The sequence below is a fragment of the Halichoeres trimaculatus genome, unplaced genomic scaffold, assembly GCF_033239565.1.
Source record: "Halichoeres trimaculatus isolate MK-OKI-2021-1 unplaced genomic scaffold, fHalTri1.1 fHalTri1_scaffold_3, whole genome shotgun sequence".
Taxonomy (NCBI): Eukaryota; Metazoa; Chordata; class Actinopteri; order Labriformes; family Labridae; genus Halichoeres; species Halichoeres trimaculatus.
This window is the reverse complement of record NW_027437181.1, coordinates 34,988,123-35,009,479: the sequence shown is the minus strand read 5'-3', so window position 1 is coordinate 35,009,479 and position 21,357 is coordinate 34,988,123. Positions and strand designations below refer to the sequence as shown.

Below are 21,357 nucleotides of genomic sequence, written 5' to 3'. Positions count from 1 at the left end.
AGTAGCAAATTCACAAATCTAATATGAATAGATGAAGACATGAAAAGTAAAATGTATTGCATTGTACTTTTTTAGCACTATCACTCAAAAACTCATCAATCTCAGTAGATTAACTTTACATTAAAACATCAAGGAGTTTTGACTTAAATTTCCTGATCTCTAGGAGATGTTACAGCAGTGCAGCACGAGTAGCTTGCCTTTAACTAGCATACAGGTATGACTCTAGTTTGAAGTACTGCAATGAAATACAGAGCAGATATACTTGTGTATAGTTTTTCAAACTTTCCAACTTGTTCTCTGTGAGAAGTATCCGTTTGCTGGTGAGTGCAGTGACACCTGTGGTCTGTTCTTTTTCTCCAGGATAAAGACTCCTTTCCCCATTCCTCCATTTACCATATGTTTGTTTTGAAACAAAAAGAGAGCAGATCTTCTTTTTGATGCTACTTTTATTTGTTTGAGATTAACTTTCCCAGGTTGCAAAGCGATCAGATATATTGATTTGTAGCGATTTAAGGGTAATGGATGAAATGTGGCAACAATCAAACTTTGTAAACTTAGTTTGTAGTCAGGTGTAATGTGTGAATCCTGGTTTTGTCCCACCAATGCTTATCTACAAGCTCCAACCTCACCAAGCAGAGCTAACATAACCTCACTCTTCATTTTATTGATGGACTCTCAAGTTTGAACAGACCACTGCAGAATAACTGCTGCATGTGGGTTGGAATAAACACTATCACAAACAGATTAACCCTTGTTTTAGCTCGTACTCTATCACTCTCCTGTTCAGTCTATCAGTTTAAACTTAGCTGCCAGTTGTCCTCCCTGCCCCCTCAGCTTTGGGGTAGGAGTAAACAGAACCGTAAATAACAGTATGACAGGTGACAGACGTTGCTTTCAATGTCTTCAAGAATACGGGGGATGAAGCTGAACACTACCCAATGGATGAGCTTGCTGAATGTTGTAATGTTGCTGATTATATCAATAAGACATTAAGGGATATCTGGATTTTGAGTAACATTGTCACATTTAAAGATTTCCTTTTTCTGACTGACAAATGAAGACATCACCACATCAGTGTCAGCTGACATGTAGGTCCAAGGCCTGCTATGACAGAAATAACATGGATACATCTGAGGACACTGAACCTGAACCTGCTCCAATTCAGGGTGCAACAGGAGTTTCTACTATGAACTCAAAACTGACGACCAAGGCACACCTTCCAAACGTGGACCCAAGAAGGACAACTTCTGTTGCTCAGAAAAGAACAGCCAATCAACACGTTGTACTGAGGAAAGGGATGTCTTACAGATCATCTGGGAAGCCCAACACCAGAATACAAAAGAAGCTACTTCTGACTTGGAGTGTTTTTTTAGGGTCAGTAGAAGTTTTACTGAAGGTTTTTCTGAGGTATTTTGGGGTCTTTATGGGTCTTAAGAGGTTAAGAGGACCTGGGAGGCCCGCTTTGTTCAAGATGGCTTGTTTTGAATAAAGTTTTTTTGGATTCAGGCTGACTGAACTCCTTGGCTGATTGGACTTCTCCCTCAAAAGTCTAAGATTAAGGTATTAGAAAATTCAGTTATGAAGCGTTGAGGCAGAGGAATTTGGGGCCCATCCCGACAAGGCCTGCAGGAGGCCTGAGGCACCAGAAAAAGATACTACATCCACCATGACAACAAAAAAATTCAAGAAATCTTTTTTTTTTCAAGAAAAAGGACAGTTTTTGATCCTCACTTCTAACTGCTAAACTCTGCTGGAAGATCTGACCCCACCATGGATACAGAGGAATAGTGTTTTTGCGTTGAAAATCTCATTTTACATGGGTTATGAATAGGCAAACATACAAAAGTGATTTCAAGCTCACCTATTAAGTCCTCACAGGGTCATATTCAAAGTAGGCCTCTATAGTTATGATGACTTGAGTGGTGTGTCCATAACAAGTCATGCCAGCCATGGTCTAGGACTTTGGAGACCATCAGGGATAGTCAAGCAAATTCTGGACAATGCCGACCCTAGCCACCGCCTGACAATTCCCTGGTGGGAATGTGACACTGATGTGATACTGCGTATGTGCTGCTCACGTTTCAGTCTCGATCAAACAATCCACAAACACCGCCATCTCTATGGACATCTGTGAGCATACCTTAAATGAAAGCGATCAACAAATCCATTTTCACACATGTGACTGTGAGTTATTAACAACCAGAACTGCTGCAGAGCACACCAAACACTACTGGACCGATTAATAAGTATGAGATAGTCCATTCTCTTTCAACTCAGGATGGGTTTCAGTCTTTAATCTTCATAACATTCTCAAAAGAACAGCCCATTGCGTCAGGAGAGTTTCTCCCCTCTTTTTGTTCTTGCTATTCAAACATTTGGAGTCTGTATGAGCAATATTTGAAGAAGGCATTCAAAATGTCTCTTGCTGTTACTTAAATTCAGAGTCAGAGATGCCTGACCGATTCAGCACAGAAAGCTACCGATTGAAATTACTAGCAAAGCCTCAGGAGCATTGATCTCAATTTCTGCAGGTTTGAGTAAACAGGGCCTTATATGCCTACAAATCAAGTAATTATCACTTAAAACAGAACCAAGCCTCAGCAGGATCAAGGTTGAATGCCACATTTAATATGAGCTCAAAGCCGAGGCTGAGGAGAGATAATGTGGAAATGCAGGGGAGCTGACGAGGGGGAGAAATGATCATTTGAACTTTGTCTGTCTGGTCTCAGGGCGGGAAGGAGGTGTTGCTTGAATCGACAATGAGAGGAGCAGACATGGCTGACAGCAGTGTGACATTGACACTATCTTCCTCTGCGTTATGTGTCTCTTGCTTTCCTCCTCGCTCTGCACAGCCCGCTGCCTCAGCTTTGAACGTCTTACTGCTCCTGCTTTGTTTTTCTCCTGGTTTTGTGTCTGTGTCCTGTTTTAATCTTACTTCTCTGATCCCTTTTCATCTCCTGTACGGTGCTCTGTTTCACACTGCTCTTTACTGTTCTGTTTTATTTTCCTCAATTAAACAAGAGGAACATGCCATTGTACTGACAACTTATTCTCCATGTACGACTGCGCCTGAGGCGTTTTCTCTGCGGCGAATCCTTTAGGAATAACAAAACAGAGCTAAAGGTAAAGGCACATGAATATTCAACAAGTGTGAACAGACAGGCAGAGAGACGGGAGAGAGGATCTTTAACAAAAGACAAACAGATACCAGTGTGTGTCTGCAGTTTATCCAACAACAGGCCAGTCCAGGTGCTTGTATTAAAGCACTAGAGGAGTTTAGAAACTGTCGTCCTAACCTTTGGTTTCTCCTCAGACTTTCTGACCTTCCAGTGGAGAGAGCCTGACTGTACAGGAAACCATGTCCAGTTTGCTTGGAGCAACATGGTTAAGATGACACGGACTAACAGAAGTCTGATGTAAGAAGGCAGCAATGAGCTTTTTAGCAAACAAAGAGTGAGCAGTGTCAAACTGAACTGAAACACTTCAGCCTGACATGTTCCTGAACATGTACTGACGTCTTGCCACTGGGTCTGCATCAGAGATTGGAACACAGCAAAGATGAAATAAGGTCAATTTAAACGTCAGGAGTGGTTTACTCGTCTGACTGTTTTTGTACCTCTTATGCTTTAGACAAGCCATAAAACAATGTCAAGACAGTCAGTACGCTCACATGCAGCTTAAAAAAATCAGACTCTGAGCTTGGTCAGCATGGGATCGAACTATTAAGATGCATGTAAACAGCTTAGTCAGACTGAGAACAAACTAAGAAAAGCTCGCTTGACACACCCAGGTAATGTGATTGCAATCGGACTGCAGATGGATTCAGCAGGACTCAGAATGTCTCTGTACACCTTGACGTTCAGCATGAGCTGATTAAAGAGGAAGTAGATAGACATGAATAATGAGGTCGCTGGGCTCCAACACAACAAACAACATGTATTGTGATTTACACGCATAGTATGTTAGAAACATTAAGAGCTACAGCTGCATCCATCTCAGCCATTGTCACTAGACTGTTGCCTCTTCTTTGGGTGAACCAACACAAGTTTGACAGGCACGCAACTTTGATTATCAAAAAAGGACATAGGGCTGCGTATTAAGTGGGGCACACGTATCACCATATTGTGGAACTTTGTGTAAAATTGAAAGAGGCTGTAATGGCAGGGCTTTGTTGAGACATAGAGGTTTAGTGTCCATTGTTTCCCCTACCGTTGTATAGGGGGGCCGCCTGACCCCCCTGGAAGTCGAGTTGATTTTATTTTCCTTATAGCGCCAGATCTCAACAGAATTGATTTAGAGTTACCTCTCTCATGTATCAGTTCTATACCTTCTTTTTTAATCTAACAGACTATACAGCCTTAAGTTATTCATCTAATTTACATGATGGGATGTTGTTTGTTCATATTTGTCCTTGCGCTGTTTTGCGCACAGCAAAGTTCCATCCCAAGGCGATCACAGTCACACAAACACGTGCGCGCATTTACACAGACAGACAAACACACTCCATATAACGAATAGAGAGCCAGGACAAACACCACCCAAAGCATCCCCCAGTGCCCTCTCTGTGAGGATGGAACACACATGCAAAACCCAGGGGAAACACTGATGTCAATGTAAAGAAGGCTTGACACTACTTCATCCTACCTTGGACCTAAAACCTCAAAATCATTCAATTGACAATACATTCAGTGTACACTTTTTTTTTTACATTTCAGAAAAAACAACACCTCACCCTTTCAAGCCCCATAACTATTGCATAACCAATAGCATCTAGTTATCCTGTAAGCAAAGCATGTTAATAAAAATAATAATTTGTTGACTTTGAATTATTTATGCAGACATTTTTTTCCCCAATATAGTCACGTTTATTTCACAGCAGTTAGCGTTTAATAGTAATGGATTCTTATCTGTCAAGCATCCTACACAACTGGAAGATCAGTATGAAAGCCGAGGGGGAAGCTCAGGTTTATTGTTGGTAAAACAATGGTTTCAAACATTGGTGTTATCGACGCTGAAGCAGCCACCAAACCACACATTTTGCCTCGACTTACAGTCCAGGCTAGGAAAAGTTTTCAGACACAGATGGTGACAGTGAGGAGCCTGGGTTAGAAGGATTATTGCCGCTAGTTATTAAATTGGCATACATGTATGTTTCAGATCCTTGTAATTAGTTTAATCATTGTCACAGATTTAATTTATCTCAGGTTTATTTTATTTTTATTTTTATTTATTTTTTTTTCAAATAGTTTTAGGTGGAGAGATTTGGGTTTTGGGTGGTTTTAATGACACCATGGTGGGAATCTGGATTGTAAATAAAAGGGACGCAGTCCACACCGCGGTAGTATTATTATCAGTGTTGCTATAAAAATAGAAATAATTGTAGTCGTGATCTGGCTTCTTCTTCCACACTGCTTCTTTTTATCTTTGGTTCAAGACGCACAGATCACAACAACAAACCACAAACTGAACACACAATCACACGTTCAAACAAATGTACAAAAAAAAAAAAAAAAAGAGGTCTTTGGTCATGTAACTCCTCAAAACTCAACGTGCAACATGCAGTAGACGAAATAGCTACCTAGTAAGGCCATGAAGCAGATACAGATGGCAAAGAGGGAGCTGAAGCTCAGGCCAACATCGTCACGGTAGATGGCTAGCGTGGTCTCACAGTGGCGTCCTCTGTAACCTTCCGGACAGTGGCAGGTGAATTTTGATGGTGACTGGGCTACACAGGTGCCTCGATGACAGGGACGAGTGGCACAGAGGGTGTAGACGCAGGACTTTTTTGTGCCGTTCACACGGATCATGTGGCCAGGAGGACATCTAAAAAAAATAAAGAGATAAGTTAAACAAAAATCCATCAAAGATTTAAAAGATGAACATGAAATATGCCTCCGACGAGACATGCGGTAACAAAGGTGTCAAAAGACAATGGTGGATACAGTACGGTAGAGGTTAAAAAGGGGTTATTGTTTTTTTTAATAGTTTTATTTTTGAGGTTTAATAATTCCACTCTGGTACCTCTGCATCAGCTTACTGTTATTTACAACTCAAAAAAGTATATGTATCTCGCACTGGTGTAAATGAAACACTTTGTTACCCACTCCCTGCTCCACAAACCCCCTTCCCTCTGATTGGATGACACGTGTCATGGACCAGTTCATAGATCCTTATTAAGTGACTTCACTTCAGCAAGTAAAGATCTGATTCATTTTGATCAGTTTACAGAAAGAGTCTGGGATTTCTATAAACTATGAGCATGAAAGTGTTTGAAAATCTGCATCAAGGATTATTGCTTTATATTCATGTTAATGATAAGGGAAAGCAGGATACACACTCCAAGAATTATAGAAACACAACAAAGATGCACATAAACACACAGGAAAATGTTTATTACCATTTCCTGGAGCTAAAAAAGTTCATTACTCTTCCTTAATCAGTGATCTAGCACATGTTCGCCTCTACGGAGAATGAACTGCAGGAGATGGAAATGCTGACAGAGACACTGGCAATAACTGGGATGATTTTATGCACAGAGGGGCACATTTTCTGCCTCACTTCAGAAAGCGCCACTATAATTAAAAGCTCATTTGGGCGTAACGGCTCAAACAAACATTTTATGAGCCCATTAGTTCAGAATCACACTCAGTGTCTGTGGAGCGGCTCCAGGCTGTACATTTTGATGACATCAGAGATTAGTTTTTGCCTCTGGTCTCTGGAGATTTGTTCATGCTTGTAAGTATTGACTCAACTTTACCATGAAATAGGAACATTTAATCCCAAGTGGGACAGTAATTTATCTTACCATAAAACTAATAAGGATAGAAGGGTTAATAAATTATCTCCTGCAAAACTCCTGGGAATTCTCTTCAACTCTAGCTTTTACATTTTGAAGGTTTAAGATGTCCCGTTGTACTCTTATCATAATCTATACATCCTGCTGAGTTAATCTTGATTGTGGGGCAATGTTTAGATTCAATTATACCATGCACCAGGTTGTCAGTGCACATACAATTGTGCATTCATAATAAGACACAGAAAAAGATACGCTAATTGAGGGGAGAGTTTCTGTGTTGAGTAAACATGACCAGGTCATTTTGTGCTCTAATTATAACCCTGTGTTTACGTACTCTAATTTACCTTGTAATTCAGTGCACTGATGGGTATTACACGTCCTTTGAGCTTTGGTAAATTATTTCACTACGCCTCATTACTGGGAGCTCCACTCCCTGTTTGTACTTTCATTCATTCATTACTAAAGCTGCACCATGTAATGTCACTTTGCTGGTTACTTATTACTCAAAAACACTCATCACTTAAAACACAAGGTCACTGTGAGTTTTCTCTCGTGTTCCTCATATCACAGCTCTTACAGATAGCAGAGAGGATGTCAGTCACTGGAACTTTAAGTAGTCTGACAAGACTCTGCCAACACTGAAACCTCACCGACGGTGGAGTCTGAGGAACATCTGTAAGCTGTGTAGATAAATCCTCTTTAAACTGGTAAAATCACATGTTCATTGACATTTTTGTCAAACTGTTTGTCTTTGGCTGGTTGCTGGCAAAGAAGTGGGAGGTCTGTTACATTCCTAAGCAGTAATAAATAATCACAAGGGATTCTGTGCAGTGTCTTACTGAGAGTTTTAGCATTATACCAAACTTTGAACTTATTGATATATTTTGAACTGACATGGACATTATGTCCATGTATCATGTGGTTTTTTTCACCAGACACAAGTCACTTACAGGGCATACACTGTTTGTCACACAGCTACTTGTTTGAGTAAATCATCGCTTAAATGGTCACTCCAGACACCATTTGTGATTACTCTGTTGTAACTACAGATTGCAGTGACAATGGACGCAGTCTTTGTGATGTCTCCCATTTGTTTTCCATGTGGAGTTTTCAAGCTAGTCATTGGCAGGGGCCATTGCAATCACTGAACTCAACCTAACCTTGTTTGAGTAAGCATGAATTTGAATTTGAATTTTGAACTGGAATGTATTAAAAGATAGCCCCTTGAGATGCAGCATCTCATCTGAGCTGAGGATTCAATGATCCCTCTGTCGGCATTTCAGAGAGGAAAAATACATTCATTCTCATGCAAGTCCTGAGGAAATCTGTGGCTATCTGTGCGTGTTGCTTATTTTATTCTTATTTCATTGTAATTGAACAATAATAGCAGAACTATTTGTCCAAGGTCTGTGTGTATTTTGGATTTCCCGTTCAGAAAGCAATATTAAAAAACAATAAACAAGTGTTTATTTGATTTAAGTTTTAAAATTTAAAATTTTAGTTTTAAAAAAATTGAAAAACTGTTTGATTTTCCATTTCTGTTTCTGAAAACAGAAAAATAAAATACCAGAAGACAGGAACCAAAAAATGCCTGTGTTTTAATTTGTGCCGAAAGTTCCCTTTCAAAACAAGAGCACCAGTCAAGATGGTGCTGTGTAGGGCAGAAGAAGAATTTTGGTGCTGCTGTGCGAGCACGTGTGTGACTATGGAGAGAGGAATCATTGGTTTTCCAACTTTAACTGGTATTTTCTATGCCTGTTCATCACATAATAAATAATTTGATTAAAGAACACGTGTTGGTATAAAACCAATCTCAACACAGACAAATCCTATGGTACAAAATTTTTTTTAAAAAGAAAAAAAAATAGCATGCACATTGCATTGTCCGATTTCAACATGGAGGTCGTGCTTGTTTTGTATTGAATTTTCCGGACAGGACCTACACATGGAAGAAGGATGATGAAGGGGTGTCATGTAAGGAGTGCATACTGCAGAGACACGAATTGGATCAGTGCTAAGGACTAGCATCAGCCTTACCATGAAGCAAAACGTCAGGTTACTGTCTCAACCTTAGTATCTTACATCATCAAACTTGTAGAGGTCATGTATAGCTAAGCTTATATAAGATTACAAACCAAAATTAAGATTAAAAGCTTGTGATTTTTATGTATTTTATGTATATTTCACTTATTGATTTGACAGTGAACCCACAATTTAGCAAGCAGACTAAATATATTCAAGGGTTCATGTAGTCTTTCTAGGGATCAAAATGAAAAGCTGCCATTGTTTGGGGTCACCCAAGTTTTGGCCTATACAGCACCATCCTGACTGGCGCTCTTACTTTAAAGGCAACTTCCCATTGTACAATATAAATAAAAAAAGGTGGGGTTTCACATTTTTGTCTTCTGACATTTCATTTTCTGTTTTTGGACATAGAAAATGAAAATCAACAGTTTTTTCAATTTTCTTTTCTAAGTTTGAAAACGAAAATCAAATAACCACTCGTTCTTTGTTTTTTTGATATCATTTTCTGAATTGAAAATCCAATTACCAAAACAAACACGGACCATTTAAGAAGACTCAATGTTATTTAAGTCCTTTACTGTGGCCTGCTATTTTGGACTTTGTGGACTAGTTGTAAAAATCGTAACAAAGGCTCACGTGATCAGTTTTCATTAGTCCTGGTTGGAGTCTGTGTAGTTGTTGCACACTCAAAGCCTGACTGTCACTGTGATCTGAGTTCTCCTCTTTTCTTTTCTTCACTCTCTGCTATCGTCACCATTAGCGACGATTAGGAAATATCAGTTGAGTGTTTTATTATCGGCTGTAATTAGAGACTGCTGGAAGTTTCTGAAGGCTGACTACATTTGATTCAGTCCAGGTCTCAAAACAAATTAATGCAAGAAAATGCTAACGAGTTTGATTACTCAATTATACATATTAATTTATGTCACGCTTTGATGAAAAGAGAGGAAAAACAAATCCATCTGCATTATTGAGTTCTTTGATTATTAAACTGCTGCTCCTGGAAACAAGGTATCAAACGACGATGTCTCAGATGATTCACTGCCAACACTTCGTAGCACCAATCAGTTTCCAGGGTTCAGGTCAAGGTGAGGAAGGCAGAAAAAGGCACTCAGCACTCATGGTGGAAACAGCGCTGGAAACTCTGTGAATGTGTGTGAGCTGTGTATGTTTTCCCACGTGTGGCAGCACAGAGGTTGAAAAAACAGGAACAGGAGTGAGCAAGATGAGAGCCATACACCAAGAAATGAGGGGCGGAGTGCGGGGATGAGAGCCATTGTGCAGGAAAGAAAAAGGCTGTTGGATGGATGATGTGGGTGAGTGGATCAGAGGAGTGAAAAAGAGGGGAAGGCAATATTAAAAGCAAGGAGGCTGCACTTGCTGAATGGAGGCTGATGCTTTCAAAGGCAGAAAAATTGCTGAGATTAGTGCATGTGGCAAAGAGCACTCGGTGTTTGATTCGGTCTGTGCCACAGGAGAGGAATGTTGGTTCGCTGCAGCTTTTCAGTGCATTTCCCATTTCCAGAGGACAAACAAACTCTTCCTCGTTTAGAAAGTCATACAGCAGCACACATGTGAAGTGTTGACCATGCAGAAGTGTGGATCCCATCACTGTCAGAGAGTCTTTTTACTTTCACCCCGACAGCTGAGGTGTTCAGCTCAGTGACGAAGCAGATGGGGTTCACTTCCTTATTCATTGCCTTTTAACAGGCGACGTGGCTCATGCGAAAAACACTGGCTCTTGTGGGGTTTTAACTTTTAAAAGCCTCTCTAAGGCCAGGTTTAGACTGACAATTACACTGCCTCCTCATCCATTATGAATGAGACCATAGAGATCATGGAGCACTGGAGCTTTTGTGGCAAAATGTTTCTCCTGGCTCAACTTTTGCTGCAGTATAGTCTAGTGCTCTGTGGGAAGCCACTTGTCATGTTTACCACAGAAACACACCACCAGAGATAAAATTTGTTCTTGGTACTTGCCAGAGATGTAAAATTTACCAAAATTCTTTAAACTGCACCCACAGCTTCACTGTCTCAGAAATTTGGCTCATTGTTGGTAATTATTCCTCACAAACGCCAGAGCTGGGACTATTTCCTCATCTTGTGTTGTACAGTGATCCAAATGATTCATTTAGTACATTTTCAGCTAATTTAGACATTTCAAAAAGATTTTTCACCCACAAACAAGTAACAGCCAGTTGAAGTAAATCTGTGACACCATATGAACAATTCAAAAAAAATACATTACATTCCCATCACAGCGCTGAGATCAGCTTACGCAATGCCAGGCTCATCACTATGAGGCTAAAAGAGTTTCATACGTTTGTCGAAGAGTGGATAATAAGTTGAAAAGAAAACTAAATGAGCACAGTTTGGAATGACCTTCAAGCATTTTGGCAGTGGGAGATGATAACACAGACATCTTTGATTTCTGTAGTGGTCAGGAAAAGGCGATGAACAACCAGGCCAGCCAAAGCACATCGATAAATAAATAAATAAATAAAATATAGTAATAATAAAATGAAATAAAATAAATGAAATAAAACAAAATAAAATAAAATATAATAATAATAAAGATACAATAATGGGTGCCAATACTAAATGTAGGGCAAGTTTAAACTATACATATATCTGTGAGGGAGAGAGACACAGATTCACGGGAATCTTCTTCACATCTGTCTGTGGCTGTGCTCCTCACCTGAGCAGAGATAGTACCATTCCCATGATTTCTGAAGACCAGGGAGTGAATTATCAGGTTTGTTTTAAACTTAAAATTATTCATATGTATCTTCATACCTAGAAAATAATACTAATAATTTAAGTCCTAGAATTTCTGTAACTACTGGGGTCTTGTTAGGGCCTGAAATGTAACAACAACCCAAATTGTAAACCTGAGAGCGGGTTCAAAAACACACTCATTCTCAAACGCCTGGCATTTACAAACCATTTGTCCTATTAAAAAGCTGTAAAGGTGGTGTTATTGTCAGATTCTCAAGTTTCCGACGGTCTCTGAACGTATCACACGTAATGTCAGCATCATGCCGAAAAACGGCTGGAAAGAACAATAATTTTTGTGAGACTGCCATCCCCATCTTGTTTATTCACGTCCTCTTTGAAAATCTGCAGAAAATAAATTGTTTGCTCTAGATCAATTCTGTAAAAAAACAAATCATCCTACACTCTTTACTGCTTTAAACAAGCCGCCCTGGATGATCTATATATGTCCTGTATTTAAATGTAAATAACTCTTTAAAATTTGCCTTCCATCCTCCTGGTGTCATGTTTCAGCTTGGGGCTGCTCTGCACTAATGAGCAACAGTTTGTGTGTACAGAGTTTGTAAAACTGAAAATACTTCACTTTTCTTCGATCCAAGGCTTGGATGAAGTGTTTTGTTTGCAGTTTTCATTGTTTAAGAGTAACCATTTAATTTCCTCCTTTCTTTTTTGAATAGTTTCTTGCATCCTAGTTCTGTTGGGTAACTGAGTCATTGTTCAGTTACATCTGGCTTTAGCCCTGATTTTTCTGACCTCATAAAAGTGTAGAACTTCATATTGCAGTGAAAAATGAGTCCACAGGGAGTAAAAATGTGACAGAAGCAAAAACCGGCCTAAAATTCGAATTAGCTTATCTTAGGTGCCAGAATGTGTAGATTTTGTAATGGTAGAACCACATCACTTTTCCCTGTGTTCCTTATGCCTCAGGGTACCTAAAAGTGTGTTGTATATACTCCCACCTTATTTAAAATTAAAAGAAAAAACAAAACAAACCAAAAAAAAAAAGAAGAAAAAATCCGATTTCATTTCTCTTTTTTCTAATGAATTACAGCTTTCAAATTTTGTTACACTACAGAAATACATAATTGAGTTACATCAGCCTTTGGCCATGGTTGTCCTGCGTCTATAAACGTGCTGCACTTCACTTAATGGAGAAATATGAGACCACAGTGAGTAAAAATATAATAGGAGCAAAAAAAAAAAAAAAAAACTCTCAAAAAGTGCTTGGGATCCAGGAGTTTAACCAAAATATGTAATAAAGCCTGAAGAGTAAAAACTGGTGGATAATGTAACAACAGCCTTGAGTCTGATATTTAATCTAAAAAATGTTAGAAAACCCACATTGCAACTTTTTACATTTTGGATTTTCTTACATTTTAAAAGTTATTATTACACATTTACAAATTTTTATTATTATTACACGAAAAGTTTTTACGATTTAGGGCTTGTTATTGATGATAAAGCATAGCTTTAGTCAATATGAAGAGAAGAGTTAGCTTACATTAGGGTAATCTATTCCATTTAACCAACATTTTTAACCAAAACTGAATGTTTGAATTTAAGATAAACAGAGAGCTGAATTTTCAAGTAGGTGAAGAAAAAAAAAAAGAAAAAAAGAAAGAAAAGACATTCAATTTCAAAACAGTGAAGTCACTTACATATGCTTTTTGAATTCAATAAAATAAATCAAATTTGGAATTCGGTCAGATTTTTCAGTTTGCGGTCTGACTAAAAAGCATGATGTAGGTAAACCTCAGCAAACATAAATGCATTTTTTTTTTCGTAGCTGGGGATGGTTTTCTTCTCCATATCCCAGACTTTCTAGTGAGATTCTGGTGTAGCTTATGATAGATTTCAGTAGAATTTAGTTAACTACCAATAATTCATTTGTGAAGTCATTTAGACAGAAATTGTGTTTTTGGTTACCAAAAGTGCAAACTTTCCAAAAAGAGTTACATTTTGGAAAATATAAAGCTGTCTGTCACTGAGCGATTCCCCAATCCTCTGAAAATGGTGAGTTCATATCCCTTGTTGTGTAGTGACTGAGACATATTATAACCTCATCAAATAGCCATGCAGGAGAGGAGAAATAACAACAGTGACCGATTAGAATGTTTGTGCTGCTGAGAATTTCAGCCTTGTGTAGGAAAAGTTTTCAAAGTTGGGTCCACAAAATCTTCTTGTTTGTTATTTTATACTACGCACACATGCTCATGATACTCTAAGGTGTTCTTTCACTACAAAGTTAAACTGCTAATTACTAATCCTGCATGAATACCCCAGCACTCTCAGGTGTTTTATGTTATCATGGGAAGGCATGTTTCAAAAATCAAACAAGTGAATGTACACTTGAGTTCTGAGTGGGTGTTTGCCAAAATTCTCTTGTTCGTTGTCACTTAACGCTCTGTACAACAGAGGGACCCCGTGGGGTTGCAAAACATTGATGGGGGGCCTTCCAAAATGATAAAAAAAAATGTTCACAATTACAAATTTCATACTTAATTGTAAAAATACAATGTTAGGGGTTTCATTTTATAAAACCATGAAAACAGAAAATGTTTGATTTGTTTCTGCTTTTCTTTGTTGCCAAAGGACCCCTGAGGTGGCTCAGCCAGATAGTGATGGTGTTGGCGGAGGCTGATTCATTTAGGAAACAGAAATATGTGAACATAGGAAGTCTTGTTCTACACTGATCAGCAAAGTGTTTTTTCTGATTGTGGGAGCTGAAAAGTTTGGGAACTACCGCTGTTCAAGAAAGGCTCAACGCATGGGCGCCTGATGGTTTGCCCCTCTTTGAACTCCACAAAAGACAATCCTCTGTTTCTTTTCTTGCTCCATTGATTGTATTGCAAAGGCCAATTACAATAATGTTTATCAGTTGAATGTTAAGACTGTGCACTATTCTTTCTTTTTTTCATCAGTTTGCTTCCTACTTTTGTGCTCTGATTTTATCGTTATAAACAAACAGTAATGTGTGTTTCGTATAATTAGACAACCTGTATGTTTTAGGTGACAGGACATGTTTGGAGTCTGGTTCTTGGATTTATTTTTCACAACCTTAGTCAGTTTGGTGCTGGTCAAATAACTAATGACAATTTCAAGACTCATGATATCAAAAGTGTTGTGTTCTTTCCAATAAACTGTTATTTCATTTATATATTTAATGATTCCATTTTATTTGGGCCAACACATTTGACTGTCATGAAATTTTTATGAAGAGGTGCATATTTTTGAAAGTCCCCTGAACTGGTGACATAATTTATCTGTTTTAAATAATTTGATTGTGCTTTGTAACTCCATTTGTCACTTGGCAACTGCTTCCTCTCATGCCAGCCTGGCTTTTATTTCCTGTTTGTAGTCCACATTAACTGAGTACTGGTTGGCTGCCACTTCTTCCTGCTTAAAGCCCATTTCTCTGTGAACACGCAACACTTTATATGCAACCAAATGCCATGTATGGAATTGGCAAATCATTCCCCAAGCCTTTAAACAAATAGAGGCTTAGGGTTGCTTCTTCAGCAATTTTCCAGTGTTGTGAAGTCGGTCAAGGCCAGACCGTTTTAAAGCTCATCTGTGTGGTTATGGAGAGAAACATTCCCAAAGTCACAAGATGAAAATGACTCCAGAGATTCAGTGAGTTGCTTTAAACGCATGTTGTCAGGCCTGAATGTGCTCAACACTGCAGTTACATCTGATGTTTATTGGTTTTTCGTGTGTACCTGCATTCGTGTACTCTCCACAAGTCGACGCAGGTGAAGGGAGGGCTACACTGGTTCCTCTTGCAGGAGTCAGACGAGCACCCAGGGGACAGGCCCTGCACGCTGACCTGGGAAACCCCATCTCGAGGCTGGCTGTCCAGTGGCATGAAGCGACCATTGATGCGTAAATCCCTCATGCAGCCTGCGGGAAGAAATATTGAAGGGAGTTAAGATGGAAGAGAAGACGCTCAGCTCTCTGTTTTCATATTCTGAAGCATTCCAAGGTTTAGCAAATATGATTTCATGTTGAGGAATTCTTACGTTGAGTCTGAGCTGAGGGAAAAAAAAAAACACAGTTGCACTGAGTGAGAGGTTTTTCTCTTGCTACATCTTAAAATGCTTCACACAAACATGATGTTTCACAATATTGAGAGGCAGATTTGCATACTTGGTGCATACTGTGTAATGCGCTCCACGGTGCACTGATTGCTCTGCCGTTTATACCTGTCATTGCTTCACTGGGTTACATGCCAGACACACTTAACAAAAGGGAGTAAACACATCTGAGAGGCTGTTTGTCTAACTGCAGGCAGAAAAGAGAAAACATGTTATTAATCTACAGAAATATTTTACACTGAGGCAAAAGTGTTTGTTGTTTGTTGGGAACTAATGAATCTGGATTCCGTTGAAAAAAGGATGTTTACGTTTCGAATTCAAATCAACAGCGACTGCACACATTGTTAATAGCGAGGATGTGGTAACATGGGGATGGTGGTGAAAAGAAGAAGTCAGATTACCAATCACATAGACTAACAAACAAACCAATAGAGCAAAGTGATTTATTCCAGCAAGGAGATAAGTAAACATTATGAATCCATTATTTGGTACTTTTCAAAAACGTCAATTACTGTAATCATTTAGGGACAGACCTTGAGGTTCTCTCAATATCAAACTAAGGGTGTATTCACACCTGTGGCTTGTTTGCTTTGTTCCAATTCAGGGGCAAAAATGATACAATTGTAGCGGTTGGCACTTGGTTCATTTGTGTTCACAAGGCAAAAGTCTCTTGCGGTCCAAAGTTGTAAAACAAATGTCACGTGCAATCAATTTTTTTCTCTCATTGGTCAGAAATCACACCCGGAAGGCAGGGAGTTTCCCTATCTTTGTTCATTCGTTCATGTTCTTATCCACCATGGAGCATAAACAACGTGTGTGGCTAATTTGCATTATAGCGTTTATCTGGCTCATGTACCAGAATGTGCTATATGAACAACATGTGCCGTTATTTCAATAAGGCATTATATTTCCTGGCTGTTCCATGTGAGCCTACAACTCACTTTTTCTGTTCTTCAGTCTTCTACTCATTCTTCTTCTACCATTGTTGAGTCATCTACTCATTCTTCTTCTACTGTTTTGACTGTGCCGTTGCCAACCGAACTCATTATTATCATGCCTGTAGCATGTCAATGCTAACTAGTGTAAGGCTTGATGATTTCCCTCGAGCTGAGGAGGAGGAGGTGAGGACGACGTGCTGGTTCTCGGATGTGAGCTGGGAGGTGACGACGTGGACCTGTCCTTCCATCCATCGTTGTTGGGAACGTGGGATCTATCTCTGGTGGGATGGACGAGCTAGCTGTGCTAACCCAGCGGCATCATGCTGTTCACGGACGTGGCTGACGGAGCTGACATCAGACGCCGGCGCCACACTGGAGGAGCTTCGCCTGCTGTGAGCAGACAGGATCCAGGAGACAGAGACTGAACAGACTGCTGGGGAGGCTCAGTCCTGGACCCTGTGGAGGTGGAGACTGGCTGGGCTGGAGAGTGGTGGACGGGATGTCGCCATCTATTTTCTTGTGGACCTTTTTGCACTTTCTATACACTTTCTTACTTATTGCTTGATTGCTGCTGTGACTCCTGAATTTCCCCTCGGGGATAAATAAAGTATTTTCTATTCTATTCTATTCTATTACTGCCCCCCTCACTACAGTGTGAGCCACAGTTGTGAGTCAGTCGCTTGCTGGGGCATTTGTGTTCTCACTGCACAGGAACCGCTACAGGGCTCGAATGGAAGCAAGCCGAGACCACCTTTTCTTGGCGATCTTGACCCACTTGTTTTGTCCCGCATCCAAGCACGATTGCTGTGTTCACATATGCCCAAACGAACCGAACTTTCAGGGGGGCTGCCCACTGTTTTGGAACAACTGCCCCAAACGATCCAGGTGTGAATACACCCTGAGTTAAGCACAGAAGGGGGTGAGAAACCTCAGTATTACCGTCATGTCAGAGAACTAAATCAGATAGATCTCTACTCAAGCCAACGTGTCAACTCACACTGGATCTGCATCTCCTGCTCCCTGCAGGTCACAGCAAATTTGAAAGCCTCCTAATTTCGCAGGATGCTGGAGCTGTGATAAGTCAATTTACAAAAAGTAGACTGAACGGGAAAGGAAGCTGTGCATGTAAACCACCTAAAAAGAGCCAGTGAATTTCAAAATAAAATAAACCGTAATTAGCTTGAATGTAACAACTCATGACATACTGAGCACATCCAGAACAGGAGTCAACAAGTTTAAGGTATTACAGCTCAAAATAAGCGAGGAGAGGCTTATCAAAGGAAGGGGGATCAAGTCTCCCAACTCTAGTTTTCTGGCAGTCCTGCAAGGCGCTGAACTGAACACTCAGCTTGTGTGAGTTGACGGCTAAGAGAGTATGCAATCAACGCGCAATGGATGGAAGCCGTATCAGCAATAGACAAATAAGTTTCTTAAAAGCGTTGTCATGGCAGTGACGAGTGATCAGAGCTCTAAGGCACGTGTGTAGTGCCATGTACATATTGCTGCTTAAACAAGCTTGGGACCATATTGTAGGGATGCTAACTCTTTGGTTTTATTGTAGGGTGAGGAGATATTTGTTTATTTTTTAAAATTAACAATGAAAAAAAAAATCAAAAAGACTCTTTATCTTTGACACAGAGGCATCAGAGGCTTAACTGATTCCTTGACACTGTGTGGGCTCCAACAGGATTGGATTATTAGTCTATGTCTGAGCAGCTGCTGGAGCTGTAGTTTGTAGCGTAGCTTTGAGGCGAGCAAAATAATGATCCCTGATGGTTTGAGTGCATTGTAATGATTGTAAGCCAAATGCATGTGAGTGTATCAGCAAACTCCATATTGCTCCTTGATCAAGCCTGTAGGCTTTCCATACCTGCATGGTCACATCTCCTGTACAAAGACTGATAGTCTCTGAATATGAGCCTTAATGAACATCCTGGGCTCCCTCCTGGTTAAGAAGGAGTGATGTTGGTGTTGGCAGCTGAACAATATTCAAGGTAGGAATAGAACAAAACGCAGCTTTAAGCTATATACGGGACCTTGACACTTTAATGACAGCATTGCTGTAAATATCAGAGCCAGAAGGACATATCAACAATATGCTTGTGTGTATGAGTGTTAATGTATGACACAGATGTCAAGTTCCCTTTGCCTCGCTTTGATGTTATACCTATTACAGCATAATAATAAAAAATAGTGGCCTTCAGTATTAAGGCCTTTGCACGCTTAGTCAGGGTTTTTTTAGGTCCGAAAACTTGCACACGCTAAAAAATAAATTCAATCCCATGTTTTGTCAATCCTGTTTGCACATTTGCTCCAAGACTTTCGTCCATTGTTATTTTTTTCAGAACAGGTTCGATTTTTTGCTAGTTTCCTGGGTAGTCTGAATATTCAGTGATGCTGTAGGCTCACATTTTACCATTTTCTGACATATTTTCTCTACACATTTTGGGCTATGTTTAGATGTATGTGTGTGCGAGATGGTGTATCTCTTTGCCCGTGCGTGAGCACGCCGCGCATACCTCAAATATACTGACAACCGCTGCTTAGGTTCAGTCGTTTGATCGCTTGATGGTTCCAATTTTCTTGTACTGTGAATTTTCGCAATTAATACAAAATAAATGCATCAGATTCAGCGTGCAAGGTGTCTGTTCATGGTGTTTTTTCTGGATTATGAATAAAAAAAAACACATCAGAAAAAAATCAGACTCAATGTGCAAAGACCTTAATGCTACCAAGGTGTGACAGCAGACCTTGCATGCTGCCCTGTTGTAAAACTAAGGAGTCCTCAGAAAAATACGATGCCATTTATGTTCCAAACACAAGACAAAGACAGGATTAAGGTGGGTGTTGCCTGCATAGTTATGACAGGAAAAAAATATGAAAGTATACACAAGAGGTGTGATTTGTTGTTGGATAAGAGGAGAGGATCCAGAACACAGCCCTGAGGGACCCCAGCTTCCACACTGGTTTTATTTATGTTATTAATTAAAGCAGTCCCTGAAGAGCACAGTAAAGACAGAGAGGACAGTGCCTGTTACTTCTAGCTTCTTTAACGTATGGGGGAAATTCAGTGGTTCAATTTCTAATGCTGCTATAAAGTCGGAAAGGATTATTAAGACGGAGAGAGACTGCTCTACCATTGTGGTGCTCCTCTGGGATGTGCAACACAGTGTTTGGAGTAACAACCAGTTGGGAGGTATTGATGTGACCAGGAGGGTAAAGAAAGAGCTAAAAAGACTTAGAAAGGTTAGGTGTAAGGGTGAAGAGTGTAGGTGTTTGGAGTGTGGTTTGTAACCTTATCGGGAGCGATAGGTCAATACAAAAGTGTTATTGGAAATGAAGAGGTTGATACTGGACACATAGAGTCAGCAGGTGGGTGGAAAAAAGTGTTTCTGTTTAGATTTTTTGTGTTCATTGTGTTCAGTATGTTGAGGAAAAAAGTGTGGAAGAGCATCTTCAGAGGACTGTTCAATAGGAGAGTGGGAGGCAGAAACAAAAGGTACAAAGAGACCGATGGGCAAGAAGGTAAAATGAGTGTTTGGATTTATAGCCTTTCACTTAGTTGCCTTTAACGTACGCTAACGTGGTTCCATGGGCCTGCTGAGAGGTTACCCAACTTCCCAGCAAAAAAAAAGGCATGAATATCAACCAAGTGGTGTAGAATGGAGCAGATCAGGAGAAGGAAGAGGAAAGAGGTTTGAAAGAAAGTAAAGAGGACAATATGAAAGGGCTTTCTGAGACATGAAGAGTAGGCACGGACAAGCTGTAGAGAATATATAAAATCCAAAGAGAATAAAGAACATAGAGAAATGTCTTCATTAGCAAACTAGTGCCACCCCCTCTGTTCATGGTCTAGATGTGTGGGTGAAAGAGTAGGCTGAGGTTACAGCTGCAGGGCTGGATGTGCTCTCTGGTGAGATCCCAGTCTTCATTTCAGCACGGAGGTCCAAAGATTGCAAGAAAGCCTGGCCAGGGATGAGCTCCTGTGGGAAGATGTCAAGCAGGCCCCCAGTGTGAGGTGCTGTGTGTGTGTATGTGTGAGTGTGTGTGAGAAAGGATGGAGTATACTCGAGGTTACAGTGATACTGAGAGACCTTTAGCATCTGTGAGAAGACTTTAGTGCAGGAAGTGAACTTCGAAGCACAAGATAAGAAAAACTGCATAACAAGCAAAGACAGTATCAATGATGCAATGATAGTTTGTAATGTTGTTGGAGAGTAGTACACAAAGGACAAACAAGATCAAAGACAAGAGAAATGTTACACCTGTCAGTGACTGAGATGTTAGGCAACAAGTGAACATTTTATCCTAGTTGAAGCAGGAAAAAGGGCGAGGGTGAGAGTGTGAGCCACACTGTGATGGTTGGATCACTGGGGTCAAAGAGCTTCTTGAAACTTAGCAGCTCATGTGGGGTTTCCTCAGCCTGCAGTGGTCCTTGACCCACCAAACAAAGTCCCAGGAAGAAAGACTGGTAAAGGAGCAACAGAGTCATGGGCGGCCACAGCTCACTGATGTGCATGTGGAGCGAGAACTTACCTGTGTGGTCTGATTCAACCGAAAAGCAGCTGAGGAAAAAGTTCATGCCGGTTGAGATTGAAAACAGAACACTGTGCATCACAGTTTCAGACCAGTCAGAGAAAGTAAGGTGGTAAAGAGAAATGTGACTTCAAACTGTTGACTGGGTCTCGAGGTCTTTCAGATCCTAATCCAAGCACACCTTCAGAGGTCT

The 21,357-nt window shown here is 40.1% G+C and overlaps 1 protein-coding gene across 1 annotated transcript in view; it reads right to left on the bottom strand.

Annotated features, from left to right (window-relative positions):
• Positions 1–21,357, bottom strand: part of LOC141787560 (neural-cadherin-like) — a 477,836-nt gene that overhangs the window by 28,588 nt on the left and 427,891 nt on the right. Inside the window, exons 34-35 of the mRNA XM_074666057.1 lie at positions 15,316–15,496; positions 5,579–5,823 (exon numbers count right to left, since the gene is read on the bottom strand). Coding sequence (XP_074522158.1) covers positions 5,579–5,823; positions 15,316–15,496 — 426 coding nt within the window. The remainder of the gene's footprint in view (positions 1–5,578; positions 5,824–15,315; positions 15,497–21,357) is intronic.